The 27,339-nt window shown below is 34.3% G+C and overlaps 1 protein-coding gene and 1 long non-coding RNA gene across 2 annotated transcripts; one reads left to right on the top strand and one right to left on the bottom strand.

Moving 5' to 3' along the window:
• Positions 1-21,279: 21,279 nt before the first annotated feature.
• Positions 21,280-23,781, bottom strand: LOC113099376 (uncharacterized). The gene is made up of 2 exons (XR_003289397.1): positions 23,647-23,781; positions 21,280-23,553 (listed from the first exon to the last, which is right to left on the bottom strand). It is a non-coding gene; the product is annotated as an uncharacterized LOC113099376 (long non-coding RNA).
• A 91-nt stretch (positions 23,782-23,872) lies between these two features.
• Positions 23,873-26,940, top strand: LOC113099378 (cingulin-like). Its single transcript, XM_026264374.1, has 4 exons — positions 23,873-23,877; positions 26,113-26,221; positions 26,336-26,499; positions 26,802-26,940. The coding sequence occupies exons 1-4, from the start codon at positions 23,873-23,875 to the stop codon at positions 26,938-26,940; spliced, it is 417 nt and encodes a 138-aa protein (XP_026120159.1).
• The last annotated feature ends 399 nt before the right edge of the window (positions 26,941-27,339 follow it).

Here is a 27,339-nt window from a genome sequence, read left to right on the forward strand (position 1 = left end):
CTGCTCTGCTCTTTATAGCTCTCATGAATGTTCCATGATGATCAATCTGCACAGTGCAAATAGCCAAAACCCGAAGGCTATCAGAGAAATGGAGGAGATGCAGGAACAGAAAGAGGCACTGCAGTCTAAAGTAACGACACTATAGAATGAACTCAACATAATGGTGGAGTAGATAATTTTTCATATAAAAATTATCTACTGTATTTCAGGCACTGTAATGTCTGAAACCACTCACTGTTAATTAGCATAATATTTGAATCAGATGTAGCTGGGCACATAATTCGTGCTATAATATATGCAATAATGCAATTAAGAAAAATAGCATTTTAATGATAATTTTGCCACAGTTTTTGCTTGAACATGTTATATATATATCTAATCATTTCTGCAATACATTTTCATTTTAATTTTGCAACTTATAAAGCGTTACAATTAGTATTAATTTAAAAAAAAGCATTCTTTGAAAAAACACCAACTTGTTGGTCGGCAGCAGACTCCGACATCACTACCGGCGCAACTCGATTTAACCTGAGTATTATAAGTGAGAATGCAGATGTTTTAAACAAGTTAATAACCACCATTGGAGAACCATACACATGTATAATAGGACTACTTCTGTGTTTCTCTTGTTTCAGAGTGTAAACCTTTGAACCCTGTCCATGCAATGATAAACTCTTCAGTGTTGCTGCCATGCTCTGAACATCCTCTACAAAACAGAACTGCACCAGTCACTTGGAAAGTTGTTAATGGTCACCAATTAACAGATATATACTAGTATAGTCAGATCATTGTATGGCATTCATCAGAGCAGAGAGCAGAGCAGACGGCTCCTTATGCAATCAAATCACTCTCTTGGTACTTTGGTGTCATACAATGATCGGTGCGCAGCGACGCTTCAAGTTCAAGAATAAATGAACAAACACCTAACATGTACGTGTATTTGCATTGCTTTGATCGTTCTCTGTATATTTCACCTTCTCACACGCAGTGTTTGGAATAACGGCGTTTAAAAGAACGGCGTTAGGTAACGACGTTATTTTTTCAGTAACGCGGTAATCTAACTAATTACTTTTCCCGTCGTTACAACGCCGTTAACGTTACTGAACGTTAAATGCGGTGCGTTACTATGCATTGATTTAATAAACTATCCGAATGCTCCCCTGGCTCACACAGCGAGTGAGCAGGTGGGTTAATAACGAGATAAGCGATTATGATTGGCTAAGGCAGAGTCATGATTTTCATGGTAGCCAATCAGAGACAGTGTTTTTACACACATGCCGGCACACTCGGCAGCGCCAGCGGCGCCAAACACACACACACACACACACACACACAACAACTACACAAAGATTCGCAGCAGTAATGGCGAGTCAGTAGCAATCCGATGAAAAGTTGGCATTTTCAAGGTAGAGATATAAGCACTACTTCAAATTAGGGTGACCACCCGTCCCGCGTAGCGCGTGCGCGCACAGCGTTTGAAGCCCAATTCATGCGTCCCGCAAATTGAGACTGTGTCACGCATAATCAATGCTTGCTCAAAAAAGGTTGATGGCTCTATATCCTCGAGCCCCAGGCAGCCAAACGAACATTACTTGACCGTTCAGCACGCTACTGCGAGAGCGAGCGAGTTTGAATGAGAGATGAAGTTTACATCTTATTATTTCTGTTTTAACGTTTTTCCTACATTAGATCAAAATATGTTATGTAGGCAATAACTCAGTTTACTATTTGACTAATTTACTGAGGTGGCATCGTTGTTAACTTACAAAAATGATAATTTGGTGGATAATTTACATTTTTCCGTTAATAACAGGTAGTGTATTCTCATGTAAAATTAACAGTCGCCTGAGGACGCTCTATGGAGCCATTATTATGACAAAATGATTTGAATTTGAATGTTTTTTTGGCTGAATTTTATAGACATGTATTTTCAAACAGCTATTTTTTTTTTTGTTCTGAATTCTTATACTGCAAATATTCATTTAAAAAAAATTCAGATTCAAGTTTTCAAGATGAAGAAATTCGGAACTTCAAATTCAGTTTTCTTAAATTCAATGTCAAAAATTCAAACTCAAAAATTCAGATCTTACAGAAAGTAGGTCACAGGTCATCCTCAGGGAAGAGTAGATGATCTCAGAAGAGTCGAACAGAGCATTTTAGCCAATTGGGGACTGCGGAAGTTTTCCAGCGCGTATGTGGTATGTGGTGACTCTGTTCATGAATCCCCAGAGGGTAAGTGATTCTTACACATGAACGATTTTGTGTCTATATGTTAGGATCAGCATTTTTTAGCACGTGAGACATTTTTCTAAGCGGTCTCTGGTGTTTGTTTTAAAGTATATTTTGTGTTAAATTGATTAGAACGCCACAGTGTCTACCTATATGGCAAGCCAAATTAACTTTTATTCATTCGCAGGATATGTATTCTTGATATCAACAATTCAATTTTTACTAGTAACAATGTTAATTCTTGATATCAACAATTACATTTCCACTAGTAACAATTAGAATTTTTGATATCAACAATTACATTTTCACTAGTAACAATGTTAATTTTTGATATCAGGAATTAGATTTCTACTAGTAACAATTGCTATTTTTGATATCAACAATTCAATTTTCACTAGTAACAATTGTAATTCTTGATATCAGGAATTGTATTTTCACTAGTTAAATGTCACCATAGGCTTCCATTCAAATTTAATTGTTGATATCAATAATTGCTTTCTTACTAGTTGAAATTCCGATTTCACATATCAGAAATACAATTCTTACTAGTAAAGACCTTTATTTTTGATATCAGTAATCACATAGTTACTAGTAAAGACGTCTATTCTTGATATCAACAATTTAATTGTTGATATCAACAATTTAATTCTTGATATCAACAATTTAATTGTCACTAGTGCCAATGTTCATTTCTGATATCATGAATGTAATTGTTACTAGTAAGAATGCCATTTTAGATATCAGAAATTACCCTCCCAATTGTTGATATCAGAAATACATTTTCAGATATCAGAAATGAACAGTGTCACTAGTAACAATTACATTTTTGATATCAAGAATTAACATTTCAACTAGTAACAACTAAATTGTTGATATCAAGAATTCACATTTTTACTAGTAAAAATGTCATTGTTGATATCAAAAATTATATTTTTACTAGTAAGAAATACAAAGCTGATATGTGAATTTAGAATTGTAACTAGTAACAAATGCATTTTGATATCTGTAATAGTTTTGGCGCCGTTTTAACATTTAAACATGTGAATTGTTGATATCAACAATTTAATTCTTGATAACAACAATTTAATTGTTGATATCAATAATTGAATTCTTGATATCAACAATTACATTTCCACTAGTAACAACACTTATTCTTGATATCAACAATGACGTCATCACTCGCAGAAATAAGTTCATCATATCAACAATGAAATTACAACTAGTAATACACTTAATTCTTGATATCAGTAACTTAATTCTTACATGTTAAAATTGCATTTTCACTAGTAAAAATTGTAATTTAAGATATCATTAATTATGGCAAGCCAAATTAACTTTTATTCATTCGCAGGATATGTATTCTTGATATCAACAATTCAATTTTTACTAGTAACAATGTTAATTCTTGATATCAACAATTACATTTCCACTAGTAACAATTAGAATTTTTGATATCAACAATTACATTTTCACTAGTAACAATGTTAATTTTTGATATCAGGAATTAGATTTCTACTAGTAACAATTGCTATTTTTGATATCAACAATTCAATTTTCACTAGTAACAATGATAATTCTTGATATCAGGAATTGTATTTTCACTAGTTAAATGTCACCATAGGCTTCCATTCAAATTTAATTGTTGATATCAAGAATTGCTTTCTTACTAGTTGAAATTCCGATTTCACATATCAGAAATACAATTCTTACTAGTAAAGACCTTTATTTTTGATATCAGTAATCACATAGTTACTAGTAAAGACGTCTATTCTTGATATCACGACAGGATAGACGACAAGGTAAAGAGTCCAACAGAGAATGGGCACATTCGATTGCCCTTTCCTGAAAATAAAATGCTCCTGTAGGCTATTTTTAATAATTATTTTTTATTTTATTTTGACAAAGGCTATTCAACTCCCTGCCTACCAACGTGTGTTAATGTTTGTCAAAACTGCAAAATGACTTCACTAGCCTATCAGTTACTGTGGCGCAGATGGTAGAGCACGAGGCAATTATTTTTGGAGGCGACAGACCCGGGTTCGATTCCGCCTTCTGCCGAGCTTTTTACTTCATCCTTTTCACGTCCCCTATCACATCGAAAGGCATATATTTTCAATAAAACTCAACGAAATGATCGAAAAGTGGAAAATAACGTGGATATTGTGTAAGGCTAGGGCTAGTTGTAGGGACGGTTTCCATTTAATTCATTTGTAAACAGTGTTGGGTAAGTTACCCAAAAAAAGTAATCCACTACAAATTACTAATTACTGCTCTAAAATTGTAATTTGATTACATTACTGATTACTGCAAGTAAAAAGTAATCAGATTACTAATTACTTTACTTTCAAGTTACTTTGAAAACCTATTAAACCTACAAGGAAAAAAACTACAAACAAAGTGAAACTCAGTTCTTTCCATAATTTAATATTGACTAAAAAATATTACAGAAATATGAAAACAGCAACTTGAATTAAAGATCCAATGCATTTCTATAACTTAACATTCTAAACATAAACTTGCCTAACAATGAAAACTGTAGTCTTTTTAAATGTATCTACAGTAGCTATGTCTTAACTACATCGGTGTCCTTCCAATGAAGCTTCTATTATTACAAGTCCAGATGTCTGCGGTTGTGGAGACATATTCCAAACGATCGAATGGTTTTTTTTTAAGTACATACTCCATATCCGCATAGGGCTGTCACTTTTCGTTCGAAAATCGATTGCACAATCGATCGGACCAACCAAAAAAAGTTTCGAAAATGAAAATAGGGAATCGATTTTGACCAAACTATTAATTTTAAAATAATTAAACAATTACACACATATAGATGTAAAAAAAAAAACTCGTGTTGGGGCTTAATTTAGATCATCTAAACGCGGGTTCGGGCTTGCGCTCCGGTTTGTGAGGTAAATTAATATTAATTGATAGGTAAATCGATTAGCGCGAGAAAGATGTGAAATGGATGCTGAGTGGGTGTAACGGAGGCTTGCCTCTGGCGAAAATACGTTTTGGTTGCACCACCAACTAAAGCAAAGTTCTGAGGTGTGGAAAAGCTTTGACCATGTTTATAATGAGAATATGAGTGAATAATCACCATCAGTGAGCGCAGGAACACATTGAAGACATTTACAGTGGATTCATTCATTTTCCTCCACAAAAACATGTAGACCTAGCCTAATCTCTGTGAGTAAAGGTTTTTCAAATGATAGGCTAACTATATATTCATTAAGGCTTAAATGCATAATGTGGACAGAGTATTTACGCTAATGTTGGCATTATTCTTTTATTAAATGTCATCTGATATGAGAAGCAAACCCGGCGGAGCCTTTATCTTAATTCCGTTATTGCCAAATACCATATCTTAATTTAATCTGTTGAAAAAGATCGTTTTTATTGGTGCGTTGGTTTTTAAGTCTATGTCTATTTAAAGTGCTGAGATACGATGTTACAGAGGACTTATTTTATTTCTTTATTCCAACTTCCAAGTGGCCTAGTCTACGTTAGTTATGAATAAATTATGTTAAAACATGTATAAATGACTCATTGTTGACAAAAGGCAAAAGAGCTGTGCGTGTATGCGCACATCTGAATGTCGGGCTGCGCTCCACACTGGTTCGGGGTTTAAAAGGCTGTCAATCAAAATGTACTTCGGGCTCGGGCCGAAACCTGTCGAGCTCGGGTCCTGTCGTGCCTAACTTTTAAGGCCCGATTACAGCTCTAATGCTAATAAATAAGAAATATTGCTGACTTGTGCGTTTGCGCTCTCGTTCGTCCGATATGTGGCGTTGAAAAAGGAAACGTCTTTTTTTTAGACATGGAAAATCGATTTTACAATCGATTCAATGAACACGTATGTCTTAAAAATCGAAAATGCTTTTACACAAAAGTGACAGCCCTCTATCCGCATAGCATTTATCTAGATACCTTGCAAATGTCTTTCGGTCCTGCAAGGGAACAGAGCTGTACGTCACGAGTAGGCTAGGCTATCATCGTAATCAAGTCTCTAAATGACTGCGATTCCACAGTCGACAAGGGCAGCATTTCCTCCACCACACACACTGCTACAGCTCTCTTCACCTGTCCAGAAGTTACCTTCCCTCCCGATCTTAAACAAAAATCTCCGTCCATTTTAACAGCACGAGTTCTCCAGTAATTCATTAAAGCGCATGCTCAATAAATGACGCAGCCGCCCCAAAACGTTATCAGAAATGCATTTTAATTTATTTACTTTAATATTTTTTCGTACTAATACATTTGTAACGCAAGTAACTTAATTTTATTGACATCAGTAACTGTAATCAAATTACATTTATTTTAAATGTAATGAGTTACATTACTGCGTTACCACGAAAAGTAATTAGAATACAGTAATTACAGTACTTTGTAACGCGTTATACCCAACTCTGTTTGTAAATAACAATTATAATTTACTCTCAATATGTTATTATTGTAGCCTATACTGTTTTATAATGTAGCCTAATACAATAATGAGGTGCACATATTGGTCACTACTTGCAATAAGCAACACAAACAGCATCAAACTACTATTACTGTAAGAAAATACTCATATTATCAAATAGGGTAAATACAATCTATTGCTAATAAAATATGCTATTTTCACTTAGTGTAAATATAATTCATTGTATTTAAATAGCCCCTGCCAAAATCAAATTCTAAACTATCAGCCAATTTCAAGTGGAAGATTAAGGCTGTAGTATTAATTTTTCAGATTTCTAAGGATTCTTCTAAGCCTTTTTCAGTTTTATTTAATAATTTTGCAGACGCTTTTATCCAAAGCGACTTACAAATGAGAACAATAGAAGCAGTCAGGTCAACAAGAGAACAACAACAGTATACAAGTGCCATGACAAGTCTCAGTTAGTCTAGTACAGAACGCATAGCCAGGTTTTTTTTTTTATATTAAATATGAAAAGAAAGAAAAGTGCTAGTATTAGTTGGTTAAGTGCTTGCGAAAAAGATGAGTCTTAAGATGTTTCATGAAAATGAGTAAAAACTCAGCTGTACGAATTGAGATTGGGAGGTCATTCCACCAGCTGGGCACAGTCCAGGAAAAGGTCCGTTAGAGTGATTTTGGATCTCTTTGGGATGGCACCACAAGGCGTTGTTCACTTGCAGAGCGCAAACTTCTGGAGGGCACATATGATTTAACCAGTGAGTTTAGGTATGTTGGTGTCGTGCAAGTGGTCGTCTTGTAGGAAAGCATCAGTACCTTGTATTTGATGCGAGCGGCTACTGGTAGCCAGTGTAACTTGATGAGGAGAGGAGTAACTTCAGCTTTTTTTGACTCATTAAAGACAACCCTTTCTGCTGCATTCTGTATCAGTTGCAAAGGCTTGACAGTACATGCAGGAAGAGCCAGGAGGACATTACAATAGTCCAGTCTGGAGAGTAGACAAGAAGTTCTGTGGCTTGCTCTGACAGGAAGGGTCTAATCTTCCTAATGTTGTATAAGGCAAAATCTGCAGGACCGGCTCGTTGTAGCAATGTGGTCTGTGAAGTATAACTAATGATCCATCATAACTCATAGGTTTCTGGCTGAATTGAAAATAAATGCAATAAATGTGTATAACCGTAGTGTAGCGACAGTAGTTTAATATTATTGGTGTGCATAGAAATATGTTTAAAGCTTGTAGATAATTTACCCCAATAAAACAAACTTGATTAAATATACAGTATCTCACAGAAGTGAGTACACTCCTCACATTTTTGTAAACGTTTTATTATACCTTTTCATGTGACAACTCTGAAGAAATGACACTTTGCTACAATTTAAAGTAGTGAGTGTACAGCTTGTATAACAGTGTAAATTTACTGTCCCTTCAAAATAACTCAACACATACCCATTAATGTCTAAAGCGCCGGCCACAAAAGTGAGTACACTCCTAAGTGAAAATTTTCAAATTGGGCCCATTAGCCATTTTCTCTCCCTGGTGTCATGTGACTCGTTAGTGTTTCAAGATCTCAGGTGTGAATGGGGAGCAGGTGTGTTAATCTAGCTCTCACTCTCTCAAACTGGTCACTGGAAGTTCAACACGGCACCTCATGGCAAAGAACTCTCTGAGGATCTGAAAAAAAGAATTGTTGCTCTACATAAAGATGACGTAGGCTATAAGAACATCGCCAAGACACTGAAATTGAGCTGCAGCACGGTGGTTTAACAGGATAGGTTTCACTCAGAACAGGCCTCGCCATGGTCAACCAAAGAAGTTGAGTGCACGTGCTCAGCATCATATACAGATGTCGTGTTTGGGAAATAGACGTATGAGTGCTGCCAGCATTGCTGCAGAGGTTGAAGGGGTGGGGGGTCAGCCTGTCAGTGCTCAGACTGCATCAGATTGGTCTGCAGGGCTGTCGTCCCAGAAGGAAGCCTCTTCTGAAGATGATGCACAAGAAAGCCTGCAAACAGTTTGCTGAAGACAAGCAGACTAAAGTCATTACTGGAACCATTTCCTGTGATCTGATGAGACCAAAATAAACGTATTCCCTTCAGATAGTGTCAAGCGTGTGGCGGCGACCAGGTGAGGAGTACAAAGACAATGTGTCTTGCCTTCAGTCAAGCTTGGTGGTGGAAGTGTCATGGTCTGGGGCTGCATGAGTGCTGCCGGTACTGGGGAGATACAGTTCACTGAGGGAACCATGAATGCCAACATGTACTGTGAAATACTGAAGCAGAGCATGATCCCCTCCCTTTAGAGACTGGGCCACAGGGAAGTATTCCAACATGATAACGGCCCCAAACACACCTTCAAGACGACCACTGCATTGCTAAAGAAGCTGAGGTGAAAGGTGATGGATTGGTCAAGCATAGGCATCGTCAAATGGAAGGTGGAAGAGCACAAGGTCTCTAAGATCTGGAAGAGGACTCCAGTGGCAACATGCGATGCTCTGGTGAAATCCAAGGCCAAGGTTTAATGGGCTTTCATAACATTGAAATGGTTGAGACAGACATGAGAAAGAGGTTCAATAGACTTTATCATTCCTCTTGTCCACCGCTGCTTCATAATGCATATTAGGACACGACTCATTCAGGTAGCCAGCAATATTATAAAAAAAGAAAAAAAAGGTCCAGTAAAACGTTTGTATGATGCATTATCCCCTTTAATGTTTTTCCTTTTGGTTGTTTTTTTATTTTTTATTTGATGTATTAGAGGAAAGTGTAATAAAACCAAAAATAAACGCCTGAAAAAACGACATGAAGACACTTTTAAAACTAAACGAATGCCTTGTTCAATTTTCCTTTTAAGTATCCGAAGGACTTGGTGGCCAATAAAAAGAAACAGCATCAACTTACTTTTTTTACAATTAACAAACAAAATAATAATAATAATAATAATAATAATAATAATCCAGCCATAATATAATTTTGAAGTTTCAACGAAAAAATAAATTAAATAAAGGAGGAGCCGTTTCTGCACGTGGACGTTCTTCTGCCATCTTTGGCCAATGCTGACGCTTGAACGAGGGGTGTCGGAAAATCTCATTAATATTCATGATCTCCTTTATTTTTGATATCAGTAATCACGTGGTTACTAGTACAGATGTCGATTCTTGATATCAACAATTTAATTCTTGATATCAACAATTTAATTCTTGATATCAACAATTTATTTGTCACTAGTAACAATGTTAATTCTTGATATCAACAATTCGATTTTCACTAGTTAAAATGTTGATTCTTGATATCAGGAATTAGATTTCTACTAGTAACAACTGCTATTTTTGATATCAACAATTTAATTTCCACTAGTAACAATGTTAATTCTTGATATCAACAATTCAATTTTCACTAGTAACAATGTTAATTCTTGATATCAACAATTCAATTTCCACTAGTAACAATGTTAATTCTTGATATCAGAAATTGTATTTTCACTAGTTAAATGCCACCATAGACTTCCATTCAAATTTAATTGTTGATATCTATGGGAGGCCCTTTCAGCATAAAAACGTCCCAGCGTTACTCGTCGTAATTATATTTTTACTAGTAACAATTCAATTAAAGAGCTCTATAATTTAATTTTTACTAGTAACAATTACAATTATAGAGCTCTATAATTCAATTTTTACTAGTAACAATTATGATTGTAGAGCTCTCTAATTGAATTATAGAGCTCTGCAATTGTATTCTTACTAGTAACAACTGAATTAAAGAGCTCTATAATTCAATTTTTACTAGTAACAATTCCAATTAGAGAGCTCTACAATTCATTTATTACTAGTAAGAATACAATTGCAGAGCTCTGTAATTCAGTTGTTACTAGTAATAATCCAATTGCAGAGCTCTACAATTCCACTAGAGAGCTCTCTAATTCAATTGTTACTAGTAAAAACTGAATTATAGAGCTCTCTAATTGTAATTGTTACTAGTAAAAACTGAATTAGAGAGCTCTTTAATTCAATTCTTACTAGTAACAATTCCAATTACAGAGCTCTATAATTGTATTATTACTAGTAGAAACTCCTATTCATGAGATGCAAAACAGATTGCAGATATCCCGCCTACAACAGTGCATTTCAAAATAAAAGCCCTGTAGCGTGGTTCTAAAGTATCCTGAAATATTTTACAGACTTAGGTAACATTAATCATGTTCACATTAAAGCAAAATTAAGATGATGCCTGAGATGAATATTTACAGTGTTTAGAATTGATATGCAATAATAGAATGATTGTGTTTGTTGTTTAGTAAAATAGAAAACATTAGGCCAAATAGTCTTAAACTTTGTCATAAATTGTGACTCTGGGTTAAATCTAGCCTAAAGTTTTTTTCAAGTTTTTTTTTTTTTCTTCTTCTTTTTTTCTCCAGGTTGCAATATTGTTTTATATTTTGCCTTCAAATGAGCTTATGCCTGTTGTGGTTGCATGTGTTTGTTGTTAAGTAAAATGAACAAGAGAACAGTGAGGAATCCTGACTGTGCATTTAACTCTTTTGTATATATAAATATATATATTATCGTTAGTCTCATATCATAATTGATAAAAGTTATATTTCAATGTTTTTGGTAAACAAGAAAAAACAATTTTTTTTAGAAATCACATTGTTATTTTTTATTGATATTATAACTGTACATTCAACCAGATGTGTGGATAAGTATGCAAAAAGAAAAAGATCCATCATCAATTGCCTAACCAATAAAAGTGACTTAGGCTTATGACTTATGGAATGGGACTGTAGGGAGTCCAGAGAGCCATTCTTTCAGGAAGGTCTGGTCAACATCTGATATGGGCACACATGGGCCAGTCTTGTTGATCTCGGGTTTACACGGATCAGTTTTGGATTTTAACCATGATCCGATGGTTCTGGGGGCAAAGCAAAGTGTTGAACAGAAAAGATTCTTACACACAGGTAGTTTACGTCTATCTGCCAGTTGCAGGTAGTATAATAGGGACGTTGTTCTCCAAGATGCAACACCACCTTTCTTCTGTTTTATGGGCACATTTTGGACTAGAGTCTGGATATACAGCTTGCATGTCTCCCAGAAAGGCATGGACCAGAAATTGTTGAAGATATCTGTTCCATGCTCTTCAGTCAGTTTCTCTGACTTTAAGCAGTGATGTGATGTGCAGGGTGGGCCCATGGTCTTTGGTGGTCTCTCCTGTCCCATTGGATTCTTCTAATTCTCCCCCTTAAGACGCTTCTCCTTTATCAGCTCTCGCTTCACATATCTGGCCTTGGGCGCCTATGACGTTGAACAGCAGAAGTTTCAAGTACATCTCCTGCATCTCCTTCACTGACAGCTCTTTGAGCTGTGTCTGTATCACTACCATTATCTGGGCTGTCATCTTTCTCATAGTCCTCATCCAAGACAGTGTCATCGATTTCACTATTTGACGATAAATCAGGATCTGATTCTGCTCTGGAGGCTTTACTGGACGTTTCCTCTTCTATTTGTTGCCCCATGTCTACGCCATTACCTTCTTTCTCAGGTCTGCTCTCATCTAAATCCTCCAACTACACTACATGGGTATCAACTTTATTTCCTGACATTAAAACAGAAAATGGAGTGCTGTTGAGTATTTTAACTCAGTAAATCATGTTAAATTCATAGGTCCACTGCAAAAAAACAAAACAAAAAACAAAAAAAACAAAACAAAAAATCTAAATCTTACCAAATACTTCTCATGTCTAGTCAAAATGTCTAATTTATATAAAAAAAAACTATTTTACATTTTTTATTTTACTATTTTTATTTGCATTTAAAATAAAAAGTAAATGCTTGAAAAATTACTTCACTTTATTTTTTCCAGCATCTTTGCATATCTGAACCCTTTCCAGCAGTGACTGTATGATTTTGAGATACATCCTTTCACATTGAGGACATCTGAGGGACTCAAACACAACTATTTAAAAAGATTCAAACATTCACTGATGCTCCAGAAGGAAACATGATGCATTAAGAGCTGGGGGGTGAAAACTTTTGGAATTTGAAGATCAATGTAAATTATACTTAATTTGTGTACCGGGAAACATACAAGTATCTTCTGTTGCTTACGAAGGGCAGAACTAAATGGAAAACAATTATATTTCAACAAAATAAGAAAATTTGGCCATCTTCATTGTGTTCAAAAGTTTTCACCCCCCAGCTCTTAATGCATCTTGTTTCCTTCTGGAGCATCAGTGAATGTTTGAATCTTTTTTAATAGTTGTGTTTGAGTCCCTCAAATGTCCTCAGTGTGATAAGGTGTATCTCAAAATCATAAAGTCACTGCTGGAAAGGGTTCAAATATGCAAAGATACTGGAAAACTGAAGAATCTGCAGGACCTTAAAGATTTTTCTGAAGAACGCTGCTCAGTTTAACTGTTCAGAACAAACAAGGGACTCATGCACAACCATCACAAAACAGAAAGACAGTCGAGGATCATCAGGTAACAGCACACAGTATATATAACTTTTGAGTGGGGTTATTTTAATAATTTCAGCAATTCTTTTGTCTTGTGGACTAAATGTTACTATCTTTTATGTACAATATCTTACTCAGGACAGTACTAAATAAAAAATAACATGCATTTACTATGATCTCACTTATTTTTTGAAAATTACTCATATTTTCACAGATTCTGCAAGAGGTGCCCAAACTTTCGTTCCCCACTGTAAATGCATAAAAACTATCATATTGTATTATTTGTCTGATGATGTTCAATTATCAATCAATCCATCCATAACCAAGATAATTACTAGACGATTTTCATTATCATTATTATTATTACTATCATCATTATCATAGATTTTGGCCTTTATCATAGACTTTGGCCTTTTCAGAACTTTTACTATTATGATCATTATTATTATCAATATCATTATTATTATTATCATTACTATTACTATCATCATTATCATAGATTTTGGACTTTTATCATAGACCTTTCAGTGTCCCACATTATCACTAAAGAAAAATGAAATGTTGGGTTTAATTAAAAATATTATGTCAACAGGTTCCACACAATTTGTTTAACTAATCTCAACAAACAATAATTTAGTTCATTTGACAAAAATGTTAAAGTAAACTAAATTAACAAACCTTAGTAGAATCAACAAACAACAATTCAGTTCATTGTACATGAAAATTGTGATATATGATGACAAAGACTAATTAATGATACCACTTCAGAAACACCGCATCCTTCAATAAGGATTTTGTAAGACTATAACATCAAATCCGTAAATAAGAGTACAGTGCAGTCGCTCAATACAAGTCAACACTAACATCTGCTTATTAATTAACATTCATCAAACAAACCACATATACACGTTTGAAATGCGATGTTACATTTCCAACCACATAACCATGTGATTTGTTCTAAATTATATTAGAACAAGTTCATTATCTCAACGGTGATCTGTTATTACTCAGGTACCTATCTAATGGTGCTACACTTCTGCAAGAGGGTGACAGAACAACAATTACCCATAAAACACTGCAAAATCCTCAGCCAATGAGATTCAAGTCTTTATTGGTTTTATTAATCTGTTACTTTTATGCAACAGTTATGTTGGCTGAACAAATCATTTTTAAGTAAAGCTGACAATACACACTTTTTTGTTGAATGAACTAGACTAAATTAAGTTCACATTGTTAAAGTAAATTGGCAAAAGTGAAAGTAAATTTTTTTGAGTGTAGGAAGCACCAGATTGTTTTTAGACAACTTGCACTAAGAGCACTAATATGTCTATAATTTCTTTTATGAATGTGTTATCTGCATTTTCTCTTTTTATTTTGTTAGGAGACGTCCTGGGGTTTTTAAAATGGTATTGTGTTTGAATTTAATGTTTTGGCTACAAATCGCAGATATTGCAGACTGCTCAGCCCTGCCTCTCACCGTGTACTAACTGTACTTCGTCCATGTCAGCTGGGGGCGCCAAAATTTCCCGCCTGCCTGTTTATATACCCCAGTTGAATATGCATAAGGCACGATTAGCATAATGATATGTCACCGATTACAGAGCTCTGTAATGCAATTGTTACTAGTAAGAATTGCTATTGTAGAGCTCTGTAATTCAATTTGAACTAGTAAGATTGCAATTACAGAGCTCTCTAATTCTAATTGTTACTAGTAAGAACTGAATTATGGAGCTCTGTAACTTAATTCTTACTAGTAACAATTCAATTAGAGAGCTCTGTAATTTAATTATAGAGCTCTATAATCCAATTGTTACTAGTAACAATTGAATTAGAGAGCTCTATAATTAAATTATTACTAGTAAGAATTGCAATTAGAGAGCTCTGCAATTGAATTCTTACTAGTAATAATTTGATTATAGAGCTCTATAAATGAATTACAGAGCTCTCTAATTGAATTGTTACTACTAACAATTATGATTAGAGAGCTCTGTAATTCAATTGTTACTAGTAACAATTACGATTAGAGAGCTCTCTAATTCAATTGTTACTAGTAACAATTCAATTAGAGAGCTCTGTAATTCAATTATAGAGCTCTGCAATTACACATATCTTTAATGTGTATTTTTACTAGTAATAAATCAATTGAAGAGCTCTGTAATTCAATTGTTACTAGTAAGAATTCAATTAGAGAGCTCTATAATGGTAATTGTTACTAGTAATAATTCAATTAGAGAGCTCTATAATTGTAATTGTTACTAGTAAGAATTCAATTAGAGAGCTCTATAATTGTAATTGTTACTAGTAAGAATTCAATTAGAGAGCTCTATAATCATAATTGTTACTAGTAACAATTGAATTACAGAGCTCTATAATTGTAATTGTTACTAGTAACAATTCAATTAGAGAGCTCTATAATCCGAATTGTTACTAGTAACAATTGAATTGCAGAGCTCTATAATTAAAAATGAATGGAAGTCAATGGAGACATATGACTAGTAATAAATGAATTGTAGAGCTCTCTAATTGGAATTGTTACTAGTAACAATTGAATTAGAGAGCTCTATAATCATAATTGTTACTAGTAAAATTCAATTAGAGAGCTCTATAATTGTAATTGTTACTAGTAAGAATTCAATTAGAGAGCTCTATAATTGTAATTGTTACTAGTAAGAATTCAATTAGAGAGCTCTATAATCATAATTGTTACTAGTAACAATTGAATTATAGAGCTCTATAATTGTAATTGTTACTAGTAGAAATTAAATTATAGAGCTCTTTAATTGAATTGTTACTAGTAAAAATATAATTACGACGAGTAACGCTGGAACGTTTTTTTGCTGAAACGGCCTCCCATAGATATCAATAATTACTTTCTTACTAGTTGAAATTCCGATCTCACATATCAGAAATACAATTCTTACTAGTAAAGACCTTTATTTTTGATATCAGTAATCACACGTTACTAGTACCAACGTCAATTCTTGATATCAACAATTGAATTGTTGATATCAACAATTACATTTCCACTAGTAACGACACGTATTCTTGATATCACAAATGACGTCATCAGAAATGCAAAAATGCGTTTATCATATCAAAAATGAAATTACAACTAGTAATACACATAATTCTTGATATCTTTAACTTAATTGTTACATGTTAAAATTACATTTTCACTAGTAAAAATTTTTATTTTAGTTATCATGAATTCCTTTTTGGATATGTGCATACCAATGAACTCCTTTTTGGATATGTGCATAATTTAATGACGAGTGCAACCTTTTATGAATGTTTATGGCGGATAAACTTCAAGATACAGAGCACAAAAGAGAATGGGCACATTCGATTTCCCTCTTATGAAAATAAAACGCTCCTGTAGGCTATTTTTAATAATTATTTTGTTTTTATTTCGACAGGGACGATTTAACTCCACCTACAAACGTAGGGTAGTGTTTGTCAAAGATGTTAAAAGACATTGTATTACTATCGTTTTCTGTGGCACAGATGGTTAAGCGCCAAGCATGTACGTTTTGACGCGACGGTCGTGGGTTCGATTCCGCCTTTTGCCGTGCTCTTTCTTTATCCTTTTCACGTCCCGTATCACATCGGAAAGGCATGTATTTTCAATAAAACTCAACGAAATTATCGAAAAGTGAAAAATAACATGGATATTGGGTAAGGTTAGGGCTAGTTGTAGGAGCTCCGCAAAGTTACCGTTTGGATGGCATTTAATTTCAAATTAAATAGCATTAGTGTGCATTGCATACATTAGAAATACATCGATTAAAATTTGCAATCAGACTTATGACGTTACATTACTTAACATTTATTTAAGACACTTTTTCGATTATATATCGAAAGCAATTTAGAGAGAAATGGCTATGTGGAATATGTGGAATCTGTGTACTAGGAATATGTTACTACATTCCAGTTCACCCAGTAGCCTATTGCAGGCGGTGTTATGCTAAATAGAGTGTGGTGCTGATGTGCATGTTTCTAATCTTTTTCCGCTTTTATTTATACAGTTATGTTTGTATTTATTATCGTTTTCAGCTGTTTGTCATGTATGAATTATTCAGAATGATTATTTTAATAAAACATGTTTTTTTTTTTCTCACCGTCATTGTGAATTGTACCTTGTTTAATCGGTTCTGTGCATTACTTTAACTTTAAATTATTAACGGAACACCTGTATAGAGTGTTTTTCTTTTTCTAGAGTCTTGCATTACAGATTGTAGGGACTGATGGCCTGACTGGATTTGAATACACCTCTCACGTTTCGTGTTTTTATTATAGCTTTTAATATGACAGTACCTGAAGAAATGACACTTTGCTACAATGTAAAGTAGTGAGTATACAGCTTGTATAACAGTGTACATATATTTACCATTCCTCTTGTCCACCGATGCTTCAAGAACCGGATAACATGTTATATAAAAAATTATTCCTTTTAGGACACGACTCATTCAATGTAGCCAACGATATTCAAAAAAAAAAAAAAAAGTCCGTTTGTATGATGCATTGTTATCTGTTATATTTTTCCTTTAGATGTGTTTTTTATTTGATGTATCAGAAGAAAGTGTAATAAAAACAAAAATAAACACCTGAAAAAGCGACATTAAGTTATTTATAAAACTAAATTAATGCCTTGTTCACTTTTCCTTTAATTATCCGAAGGACTTGGTGGCCAATAAAAGGAAACAGCATAAATGTTTTTTTTTTTGTTTTGTTTTTTTTACAATTAACAATTTTTTTTACAAATGAATCCGGCCATAATATAATTTTTAATATAGTTTCACTGACAAAAATAAATAAAAGAGGAGCCGTTTCTGCACGTGGACGTTCTTCTGCCATCTTTGGCAAATGCTGAAAAAGGAGGAGTGTCGAAAATCTCATTAATATTCATGATCTCATTACCATAGCTATTCTTACATGTAAAAAATGGCATTTCTACATATCTGTAAAAGTATTTTTACTAGTTAAAATGTTATTTAAGATATCAGTAATTCTATTTTCACTAGTTGCAAGGACGATTTCAGATATCAACTGCCTTTGTTGATATCAATAATTACTTTGTTACTAGTAACAATGTGAATTCTTGATATCAACAATTTAGTTGTTACTAGTTGAAATGTTAATTCTTGATATCAGTAAATGCATTTCAACATGTTACAATTGTTATTTTTGATATCTGAAAAATAATTTCTGATATCAATATAATTTCTGATATCTAAAATGGCTTTCTTACTAGTAACAATCACATTCATGATATCAGAAATGAACATTGTCACTAGTGACAATTAAATTGTTGATATCAACAATTAAATTGTTGATATCAACAATTAAATTGTTGATATCAAGAATAGACGTCTTTACTAGTAACCATGTGATTACTGATATCAAAAATAAATGTCTTTACTAGTAAGAATTGTATTTCTGATATGTGAGATCGGAATTTCAACTAGTAAGAAAGCAATTCTTGATATCAACAATTAAATTTGAATGGAAGTCTATGGTGACATTTAACTAGTGAAAATACAATTCCTGATATCAAGAATTAACATTGTTACTAGTGGAAATTGAATTGTTGATATCAAAAATAGCAATTGTTACTAGTAGAAATCTAATTCCTGATATCAAAAATTAACATTGTTACTAGTGAAAATGTAATTGTTGATATCAAAAATTCTAATTGTTACTAGTAGAAATCTAATTCCTGATATCAAGAATTAACATTTTGACTAGTGAAAATTGAATTGTTGATATCAAAAATACATATCCTGCGAATGAATAAAAGTTAATTTGGCTTGTCTATTGGCATTCCCTGGTTAAAAATAATTGATATCAAGAATTAACATTGTTACTAGTTGAAATATAATTCCTGATATCAAGAATTAGCATTGTTACTAGTGGAAATGTAATTGTTGATATCAAAAATTCTAATTGTTACTAGTGGAAATGTAATTCTTGATATCAAGAATTAACATTGTTACTAGTTGAAATATAATTCCTGATATCAAGAATTAACATTGTTACTAGTAAAAATTTAATTGTTGATATCAAGAATACATATCCTGCGAATGAATAAAAGTTAATTTGGCTTGCCATACTACCTAAGTTACACAGACAGGACGCGAGCGGCGCGACGCAACTCAGTGCTTGAAGCGACTGTTGCAAAGAGCTGGGACTAGGTCCGAAATAGGAGGGGAATCCGTGTGCTGTTGGGGATTTCACGGTCGCGTCGCACCGTTCGCGTCCGGTGTTGTGTAATATTCGGTTCCGGTGAAAAACTGTTCCTGGAGTTTACATGAATATTCATTAGTTCCCTGATCAGTGCACGCTTCTCAAATCGCTGCTTGGATTATTTTGAAAAGGTAACGAAGTGTCTATCTTAAGCACTGAACAGTGACTGTAACAGTGTCAAAACAATGCCTGTAGATTGATTACAATATTGATTACATGTAACCTGTACATGGATGGTCTTTCTGTGGAGTTGAATAATTGTAAGACTGGATGTTTAATAGGTGATAGTCTCATCCATTTGATGTATGCTGATGATCTGGTTATTATGTCTCCTTGTAGCGCAGGATTACAAAAGCTGCTTCGAGTATGTTCAAGTTATGGTGTGCAGCATGATATAAAATTTAATGTTAAAAAGAGTGTGATTATGATTGTTAAAACCAAAGAGGACCTTAAACAAAATTGTCCTTCTTTTTATATAGATGACCAAGTATTGAATGTGGTAAATAAAGTTAAATACTTGGGTTACATCATTAGAAATGATTTAAATGATGATGATGATGTGCAGCGCCAGTGCTCTAGGTTATATGGGCAAGCTAATATGCTGACTCGTAACTTTTATATGTGTACTGATGCTGTTAAAATAGCTCTATTTAGGGCATTCTGTACATCTTTTTATACAGCTCACTTGTGGTGCAGGTATGCTAAAGCTAAAATGCAAAAACTCCAGGTGGCATTTAATGATGTGCTAAGAATTTTGCTTAAACATCCAAGGTGGACAAGTGCAAGCCAATTGTTTGTATCTAATAATGTACCTACTTTGCATGCTGTCTTAAGGAAGTGTATGTATAATTTCATATGTCGGTTGAATGATTCAAAAAATGGTAACATAATGGTCTTAAATTATGTTACATTAAGTGATACAAGGTATTTTTCCAGTTTGCGGAAGCATTGGAATGCAAGCTTGTATGTCTTTTAAATTTTCTGTGTGTATTTTCCTCTTCATTCTTTCTTCTTTTCATATGGACCATGAGTCTGAAATAAAGAGTAATAATAATAATAATAATAATGCAGTTTGTGTAATATTAATCGTCTGTAAGCTGATTTGATTGATTGATTGCAGGCACACAGAAAAAAAAAAAGCGAATAACCTATGCTAACCTTGGGGTTATATAGTTTCTTAATCTTATTTTTTTTATGTGTTTAGCTTTTTATACATTTCATTTGTGGGGGATTAATTACTGGTGACAATTACTGCAATGTATTCAATGCTTGAAACAAATATATATGCCGCCTAATAAAGCTATAGGCTAGCTATCCTGTGTCATTTATAAGAAGTTTAGTTTGTATGTAGCCAGTGTTTCTGTTACCTAAATAAGTTACATACATAGGCTACTGGAAACAATTTTCTTGCAGTGAAAATGTCAATATTGTAATGAATCTAATTTGTAATTGGTTATATAAAACAGTGCATAAACCTTAAAGTAGTGTTCTGATGCAGTCTTCTTGGACATAGGTCAGCAGCTACTCCAAGAATATTATTTTTACATTTGGATAATAAATCATGTGTCTCACCATCACCAATGTTATAATATGGCTTTGATTTGCTATTGTGATGTTTCCACATATATTGATCATCATGTAAAGTCCCTGTCTGTTTCAGGCTGGATGAGAGAGCTGAAGTCACTGGTACAGTAACTGATCATTGTATGAACTGGACATACATGGAGGCTGTTCTCATCCAGAGACAATAAATATCTCAAACACTCACCTAATTTTGCATTGCTTCATTCCATGCTTACTTTAACAAAACTTTCCTTGTCTTTTCAATTTGAGTTAAATTCATAAAGCAATTACTTCTGTACTTGTCATAGTAACATTTAATGAATGTAATATTTATGTGATCTACAATATCATTTGAGTATACATTTAAACAGTAAACATACTTAAAGATAACATTTTATTTGTTAACCTGCATGCCATGATACCATTAATACACACCAGAGAACTGTCAACATTAAAGAGTGTTGTTAAATTATTGAAATATCAACTTTAATGAATCTAAGAGGATATTAATTTTGGTAAGCGACAGGAGAACAGAGTTTTTGAAACATTTGAGTTTCATTGTATGTAATAGTTTGTAAAATGTGAAAACAATTTTGAATAAGACTTTCAAATGTTAAACATTATTTACACAATGGATCACTATTCTTAAACATGACGAGGTTGTTTTTCAGTGCTATGGTCAAAGAACAGATACAATGTATGCTTATGATATACATTATTATATTTAGTAGTAGTTCTTTATCAGATTGTCTAAATCGTTAAGCTCTGTATTTGACTGTTAACTCAATGCAATAAAGAAAATGTCCATTTTAAAAAGACTGTTCATTTAAATATAAAAAAATAACTCACATGTTGTTTCAATGTTGCATGACTTTAAAATGTTAGTAATAGGATAAAATGTGACAGAAGTAAATTTGCATTTATAATAATAATTCCACTGATGGGGCTGTGAAGGCTGGTAAAAACTGGTTATAAAAGATTAAAAGAAAGCATGACACAGGATGCTCACACCGATTTTATTAAGACACAGATACATTTGTAGTGGTTTGTTTCAGGTTTTGTATACAAATTGTACTGGTCTCTCTCCAATGACAACTATGTAGTCTAATCAAAGCAAACTATTATTAAAAAAGCCCCACAGATGAAATATATAAAAAGCAAAATACACCAAACAGTAAAAACTATTAGGTAAGACAGGTTAAATTAGCTTGTTTTTCTGTGTGCCTGTAATCAATCAAGCAAAACATGGAACACAATTTATCATATTACACAAACTATCCATTGTTTTGGCACTGTTGCAGTTAATTCTAATGAACACTTAACATTGACACTTCGTTACCAGTTTAAAACAAACCATTAAATCAAATAGAGATTTGACGAGCGTGCACTGATATTTTCAGTTCCATTCGTTTGCACGTTGTTTCAAGGACACGCTCACAATAAGGGAACTAATGAATATTCATGTTAACTCCACCCAAGGGAACAGTTTTTCATGGAACCGAATAGAACACAACACCGGGCGATTCATGACCAGAGTCAGAGAGTGGCAACCTCTTGAACCACCACCACGTTCGCGTTGGAAAACTTCCGCAGTCTCTCCAATTGGCAAAAATGCTCTGTTCGACTTTTCTGAGATCATCTACTCTTCCCTGAGGATGACCTGTGACCTACTTTCTGTAAGATCTGAATTTTTGACATTGAATTTTAGAAAACTGAATTTGAAGTTCTGAATTTCTTCATCTTGAAAACTTGAATCTGAATTTTTTTTTAAATGTATTTGCAGTATAAGAATTCAGAACAAAAAAAACTAGCTGTTTGAAAATACAGGTCTATAAAATTCAGCCATAAAAACATTTCAGTTTGTTAAATTTCAAATGTTCAATATTAGTTAAAAAAAAAAAAATTAAGAATTTAAACTACCACCTAAAATTCAACTTTGTTAGATTACACTTGCAAATAATTCAAGTTTACACAATTCAAAATCATTTTGTCATGATGGCTCCATACAAGGGCAGTCTCAAGATATCACCTCTATGAAGAGCACCCCATTCAGTGCACACGCACCAGCACAGCACACACTCCACGACTCATGTCAGAGAAGACCACTACAGTGAAGACCCTACCACCCAATTGGTCACGCGTCTGCCCCCGGGTGCCCAGTCCCTGCCAACAAACAAAGAAAACAACATTAAAAGAGCAGTGTTATGGAAAACAAAATGCAAATTGTCATAAAGGCATCGGTATAATTCAAAACACAAATGAAAGATGTAAATTTACTAATACAATTGAATTCAAAAGAACATTAAAAAAAAAACCTCGTCTTTGAAAATACTAAACAAAATAAAATAGAAGGAAACGAACAAACAAATCACGAAAACGGAGTCATCGTTCACTGAACAGTTCACTTGAAATTATTCACTCGAACAGCAAACTCAGAACCATAGACAGTGGCTCAGAACGGTTCACCCAAGGCGATTCGAACAGCGGTTCACTCGAGACGACTCGCTCGTGACAGAACAGCACACCAAACACTAAACAAAACAAACCCCAAAACAGAACAGCAGCTGATGAGGCCCTACACGAATAAAGCCTTATGATGAAGCACAGAGCAAATAATGCTCCTTCAGAAAGTCGGTACAGTCCTTAGCGCATGCCTAAAAACAACAGAAAGGGTTACACTGAGAGTTCTTCTCCCTTGGCTTAAACTTAATCTACAAACCACCGTCGCAAACAAATGTCCCTCTTACCGGTCTCAAGTGTCCACATTCAACTCTCCAAACAAGCACATAGACCCGCCAGTGGATAAACAGCTTCGGCACGTTTTACAAGCAGCACATTTTACGCTAACTCCTAACAGAAAGTAACAGAGCGCATGGATGACGTCACAGCCCCGGATAATGACGCATGCCAAGGAACTGGTAGCTCATGTTCTTATACACCCTGGACGCCTAGCCATTGGCTAAACACTAAACGATGATGTAGGAGGGGTAATAATAACCCTTCCTGCTACAATATTATTATTGCTATATACCATCGATGAAACCACAAAGCTGACGCGGGAGGTAGCCTATGTATAACTGCAATATAAAGTAATTTTGAGTATTATTGCTATTAGTATTATTTTCTAAAATTAGGTACATGTAATATAAAAGTACACATGACAACGTTTTTGCAACAGCTCCAAGTCTCACGCGCAGTGTAAGCTATACTTCACTGTCCGAATCCGTTCACTTATTTATTTGTTCACTTCTTCCTTATATAGTGAACTCAACTGCCATACACTATATAAGGATTAGTGAATGAGTTAATTCCCTTCCCTTGAGTTGTGATGTTAGACTTTTTTTTTTATATACTGTTCCTGTGGTGTTGAGCAACTACAATTCATTTTAATCCTATAAATTTATATTATAATTTATTTAAAGTGAATAAATAGTAATGAAAAATAAATAAAATAGCTAAAGTAAATCGTAAGTGGAAGTGCATCTGTCAATTCTGTCATGACTCATGAGCATACATCAGCAATTACACATATTTAGGGGAATAGGGCATTATTAATATACCATGTAAGGTGGTATGTGCTAGAAATAGGTAAACCACTATCAGTGAGTCTGCCCATGGAGTGTCCCACATTGTCCCTCAGAAACATACCCCTTGTCCCCCCTTGGGCTTATTAGCAGGTGGTCACCCTACTTCAAATTCATTGTGGTCAAAAGCAAGAACGTGCATGTAATGTGTACATGTAATGTGTGACACGCATCAACAAAGCTAGTGGCCAAAATCACTTTTCTTACAAAGATAATACTTGAAGTGCAGGATAAAACTCTTGCTGTCTGTTGACGTGCAATAAATATCGAAAGTTATGTACGAACACCTGTTCTACTCATTCCAACTGACTTGTGAAACCTGCAAAAAAAAAAAAAAAAACTTTTTTTTTTTTTTTACAGTAACGCAAATAGTTACTTTCCCTGGTAACGAGTTACTTTTATTATAGAGTAATTCAGTTACTAACGCAGTTAGCTTTTGGAACAAGTAGTGAGTAACTATAACTAATTACTTTTTTAAAGTAACATTCCCAACAGTGCTCACACGCCAAGGTTGGTTGATTATGTAACATACCTGAATGTTATTGGTCAAACTTCTTTGGATGTTTTAGGCAATATAAAAATCCTGGCAAGGACACATCCAGGGAAAATAGCTCATATGGTCACCCTATAATTAATAATAATTATTTTTTTTAACTTTATCTCCCAAGAGTTGCTGTGAACAAACAGAAGCTCCTACATGTAAAGCAGATGACAGATATTTAATGTGCTTTTGTTATTGTTGTTTTCTTTAAATAAGGAATGACTCAATCTGGGGAAAATTCTTAAATATGAAATTTCATGCTGCTTCTATCACAAAAGTTCACTTTTTAATTGAATGATGATTTACAGAATTGCTGTCAAAAGACAAAACATAACTGTCAGCGTTATGTGTGTTTTTGCTCTCTGTGACCCAGTTTCTGTCTCCGTTGATTGTGTCAATTTGATTCCAGGTGTGTCTCTTTCTTCCTCATTTCCTCTCTTTCCATGTGTTCCGCTGTCTCCTACGGTCGCCCTTGGATTGGACTATTGAATTATTAAAATACATATTGAAGAACTCATCGTTTCTTGCTCTCCGAGTGTATTGTGACAGTATCAGTGGTGTGATGCATATGCATACAGGACACACTGTAAGAGACACATAATGATAACTCTTCTGTAGAATGACTCTTGGATTTCTCTTCTTTTTTTCTGCACATATTCTTTGATATAATGTTTGTATTGCAATAAACTATTCTGAAAAGACTTATATTTGTGTTCCAGCATATGATTTAAGTTATTCCCTCTATTGTATTTTTTAATTAGAATTAAGATATAACACCCTTTTTCTGGAAAACATGTAATGCAAAATATTGCTGGTTTTATTATAATTTTCAACTCATTTGAACCCATTGATGCTTCTGATCATCCTGACAAATTATGGATCTAATTAACAAGTTTGCAAGACAGAAACACATTTACAAGATTAATAAATGTAAACGGGAGCACTGATCCTCTGCAAATCATTATAGTTGCTCTGCAACATTTCACATTAAAACTCAGTATCTGAACTATCTCAGAGCATAAGAAAACTCCCAACACACTTCAGGACATCCTAAGGTTCAAGCACATAGCTTTAAGTGTTTTTTGCAGAGAAAAGAGCTCTGTGGTGTCCTCTCAGCGACGGTTGGAGAGGAAACTAAAGGAGCTGAACATCACCCTGGATGAGGAGAGACAGCAGCACACAGAGCAGAGAGACCAGGTGAAGAATACACACGTTACATGTGCACATATAGAGCAGTGTGTGTGTGTGATGATCGGTGTATGAGAGAGACCCGTGGAGTGTTTCTGTGTTTAATGCTGTGTGGTTCTTCAGCTGACTCTGCGTGTGAAGGCTCTGAAGAGGCAGGTGGATGAAGGAGAGGCAGAAGCAGAGCGGCTGGAGGGATTGAGGAGGAAGGCCATCAGAGAAATGGAGGAGATGCAGGAACAGAAGGAGGCGCTGCAGTCCAAAGTCACGGCACTAGAGAATGAGCTCAAGTATGTGTGTGTAACTAAGAGAGAAGATAATGGTTCAGTGTGAAGCAGCCACAAAACAAAACAAACCAAAACCACAGAAGATGAGTGAGGAAATAACTTGTGACAATTCAATCATCCATTACATTCTTGTAGGTTCTGAAGATTATATAAATCAAGGCTAAAATCGAATGAATACACAACATAAAATGTTTTCTCCCACACTCACGCCCTTCTTTAGTTTGAAAAATTTGTTCAAAAAAGTGCAATTGTATTATTTTTTCTTAGACACTACTGTTAAATAGTATTGTTTTCTTTTTCCTCAGGAGGAAGATCCAGCAGGCTCGACAGTCAGCTCTGGAGTCTTCAGTGCTCAGCTCTGATGATGATGATGAAGGATTGTATGATCATTCCAGCATAACCTCCATCCTCACCGAGAGCAACCTACAGACCAGTTCCTGCTGAAAACTGAGAGAGGAATCTGGAATTCCTCTTCATTGATGCTTCATTCCTGGACACACAGTAGCTTCAGTCCTGCTCTAAAACTGATAATAGAAACTCCAGTCTTCTGGTTTCCACTTATGACCTTTTTACGCACATCACTATATTTATAAATCAGAACGTACAATCTGAGGTTAAACCATCTATAAAACCGGATGACATATTTTCACACATATTTTCACTTGTCAGCGAGTCAAACAGATTTCAGACATCGCTTTATTTATCAGTTCCACCTTAGAGACTCTTTTAATGAGAAAAGCCTTAATGATGCCTTTTTAGAAAAGATCGGTTCAGCGTTGAAGTTATTTAGAAACTGATTTTCACCTCAGTTCAACTTCGCAAAGACAATTTTGGTTTATTTTA

Source organism: Carassius auratus, unplaced genomic scaffold (genome assembly GCF_003368295.1).
Source record: "Carassius auratus strain Wakin unplaced genomic scaffold, ASM336829v1 scaf_tig00216934, whole genome shotgun sequence".
Lineage (NCBI taxonomy): Eukaryota > Metazoa > Chordata > Actinopteri > Cypriniformes > Cyprinidae > Carassius > Carassius auratus.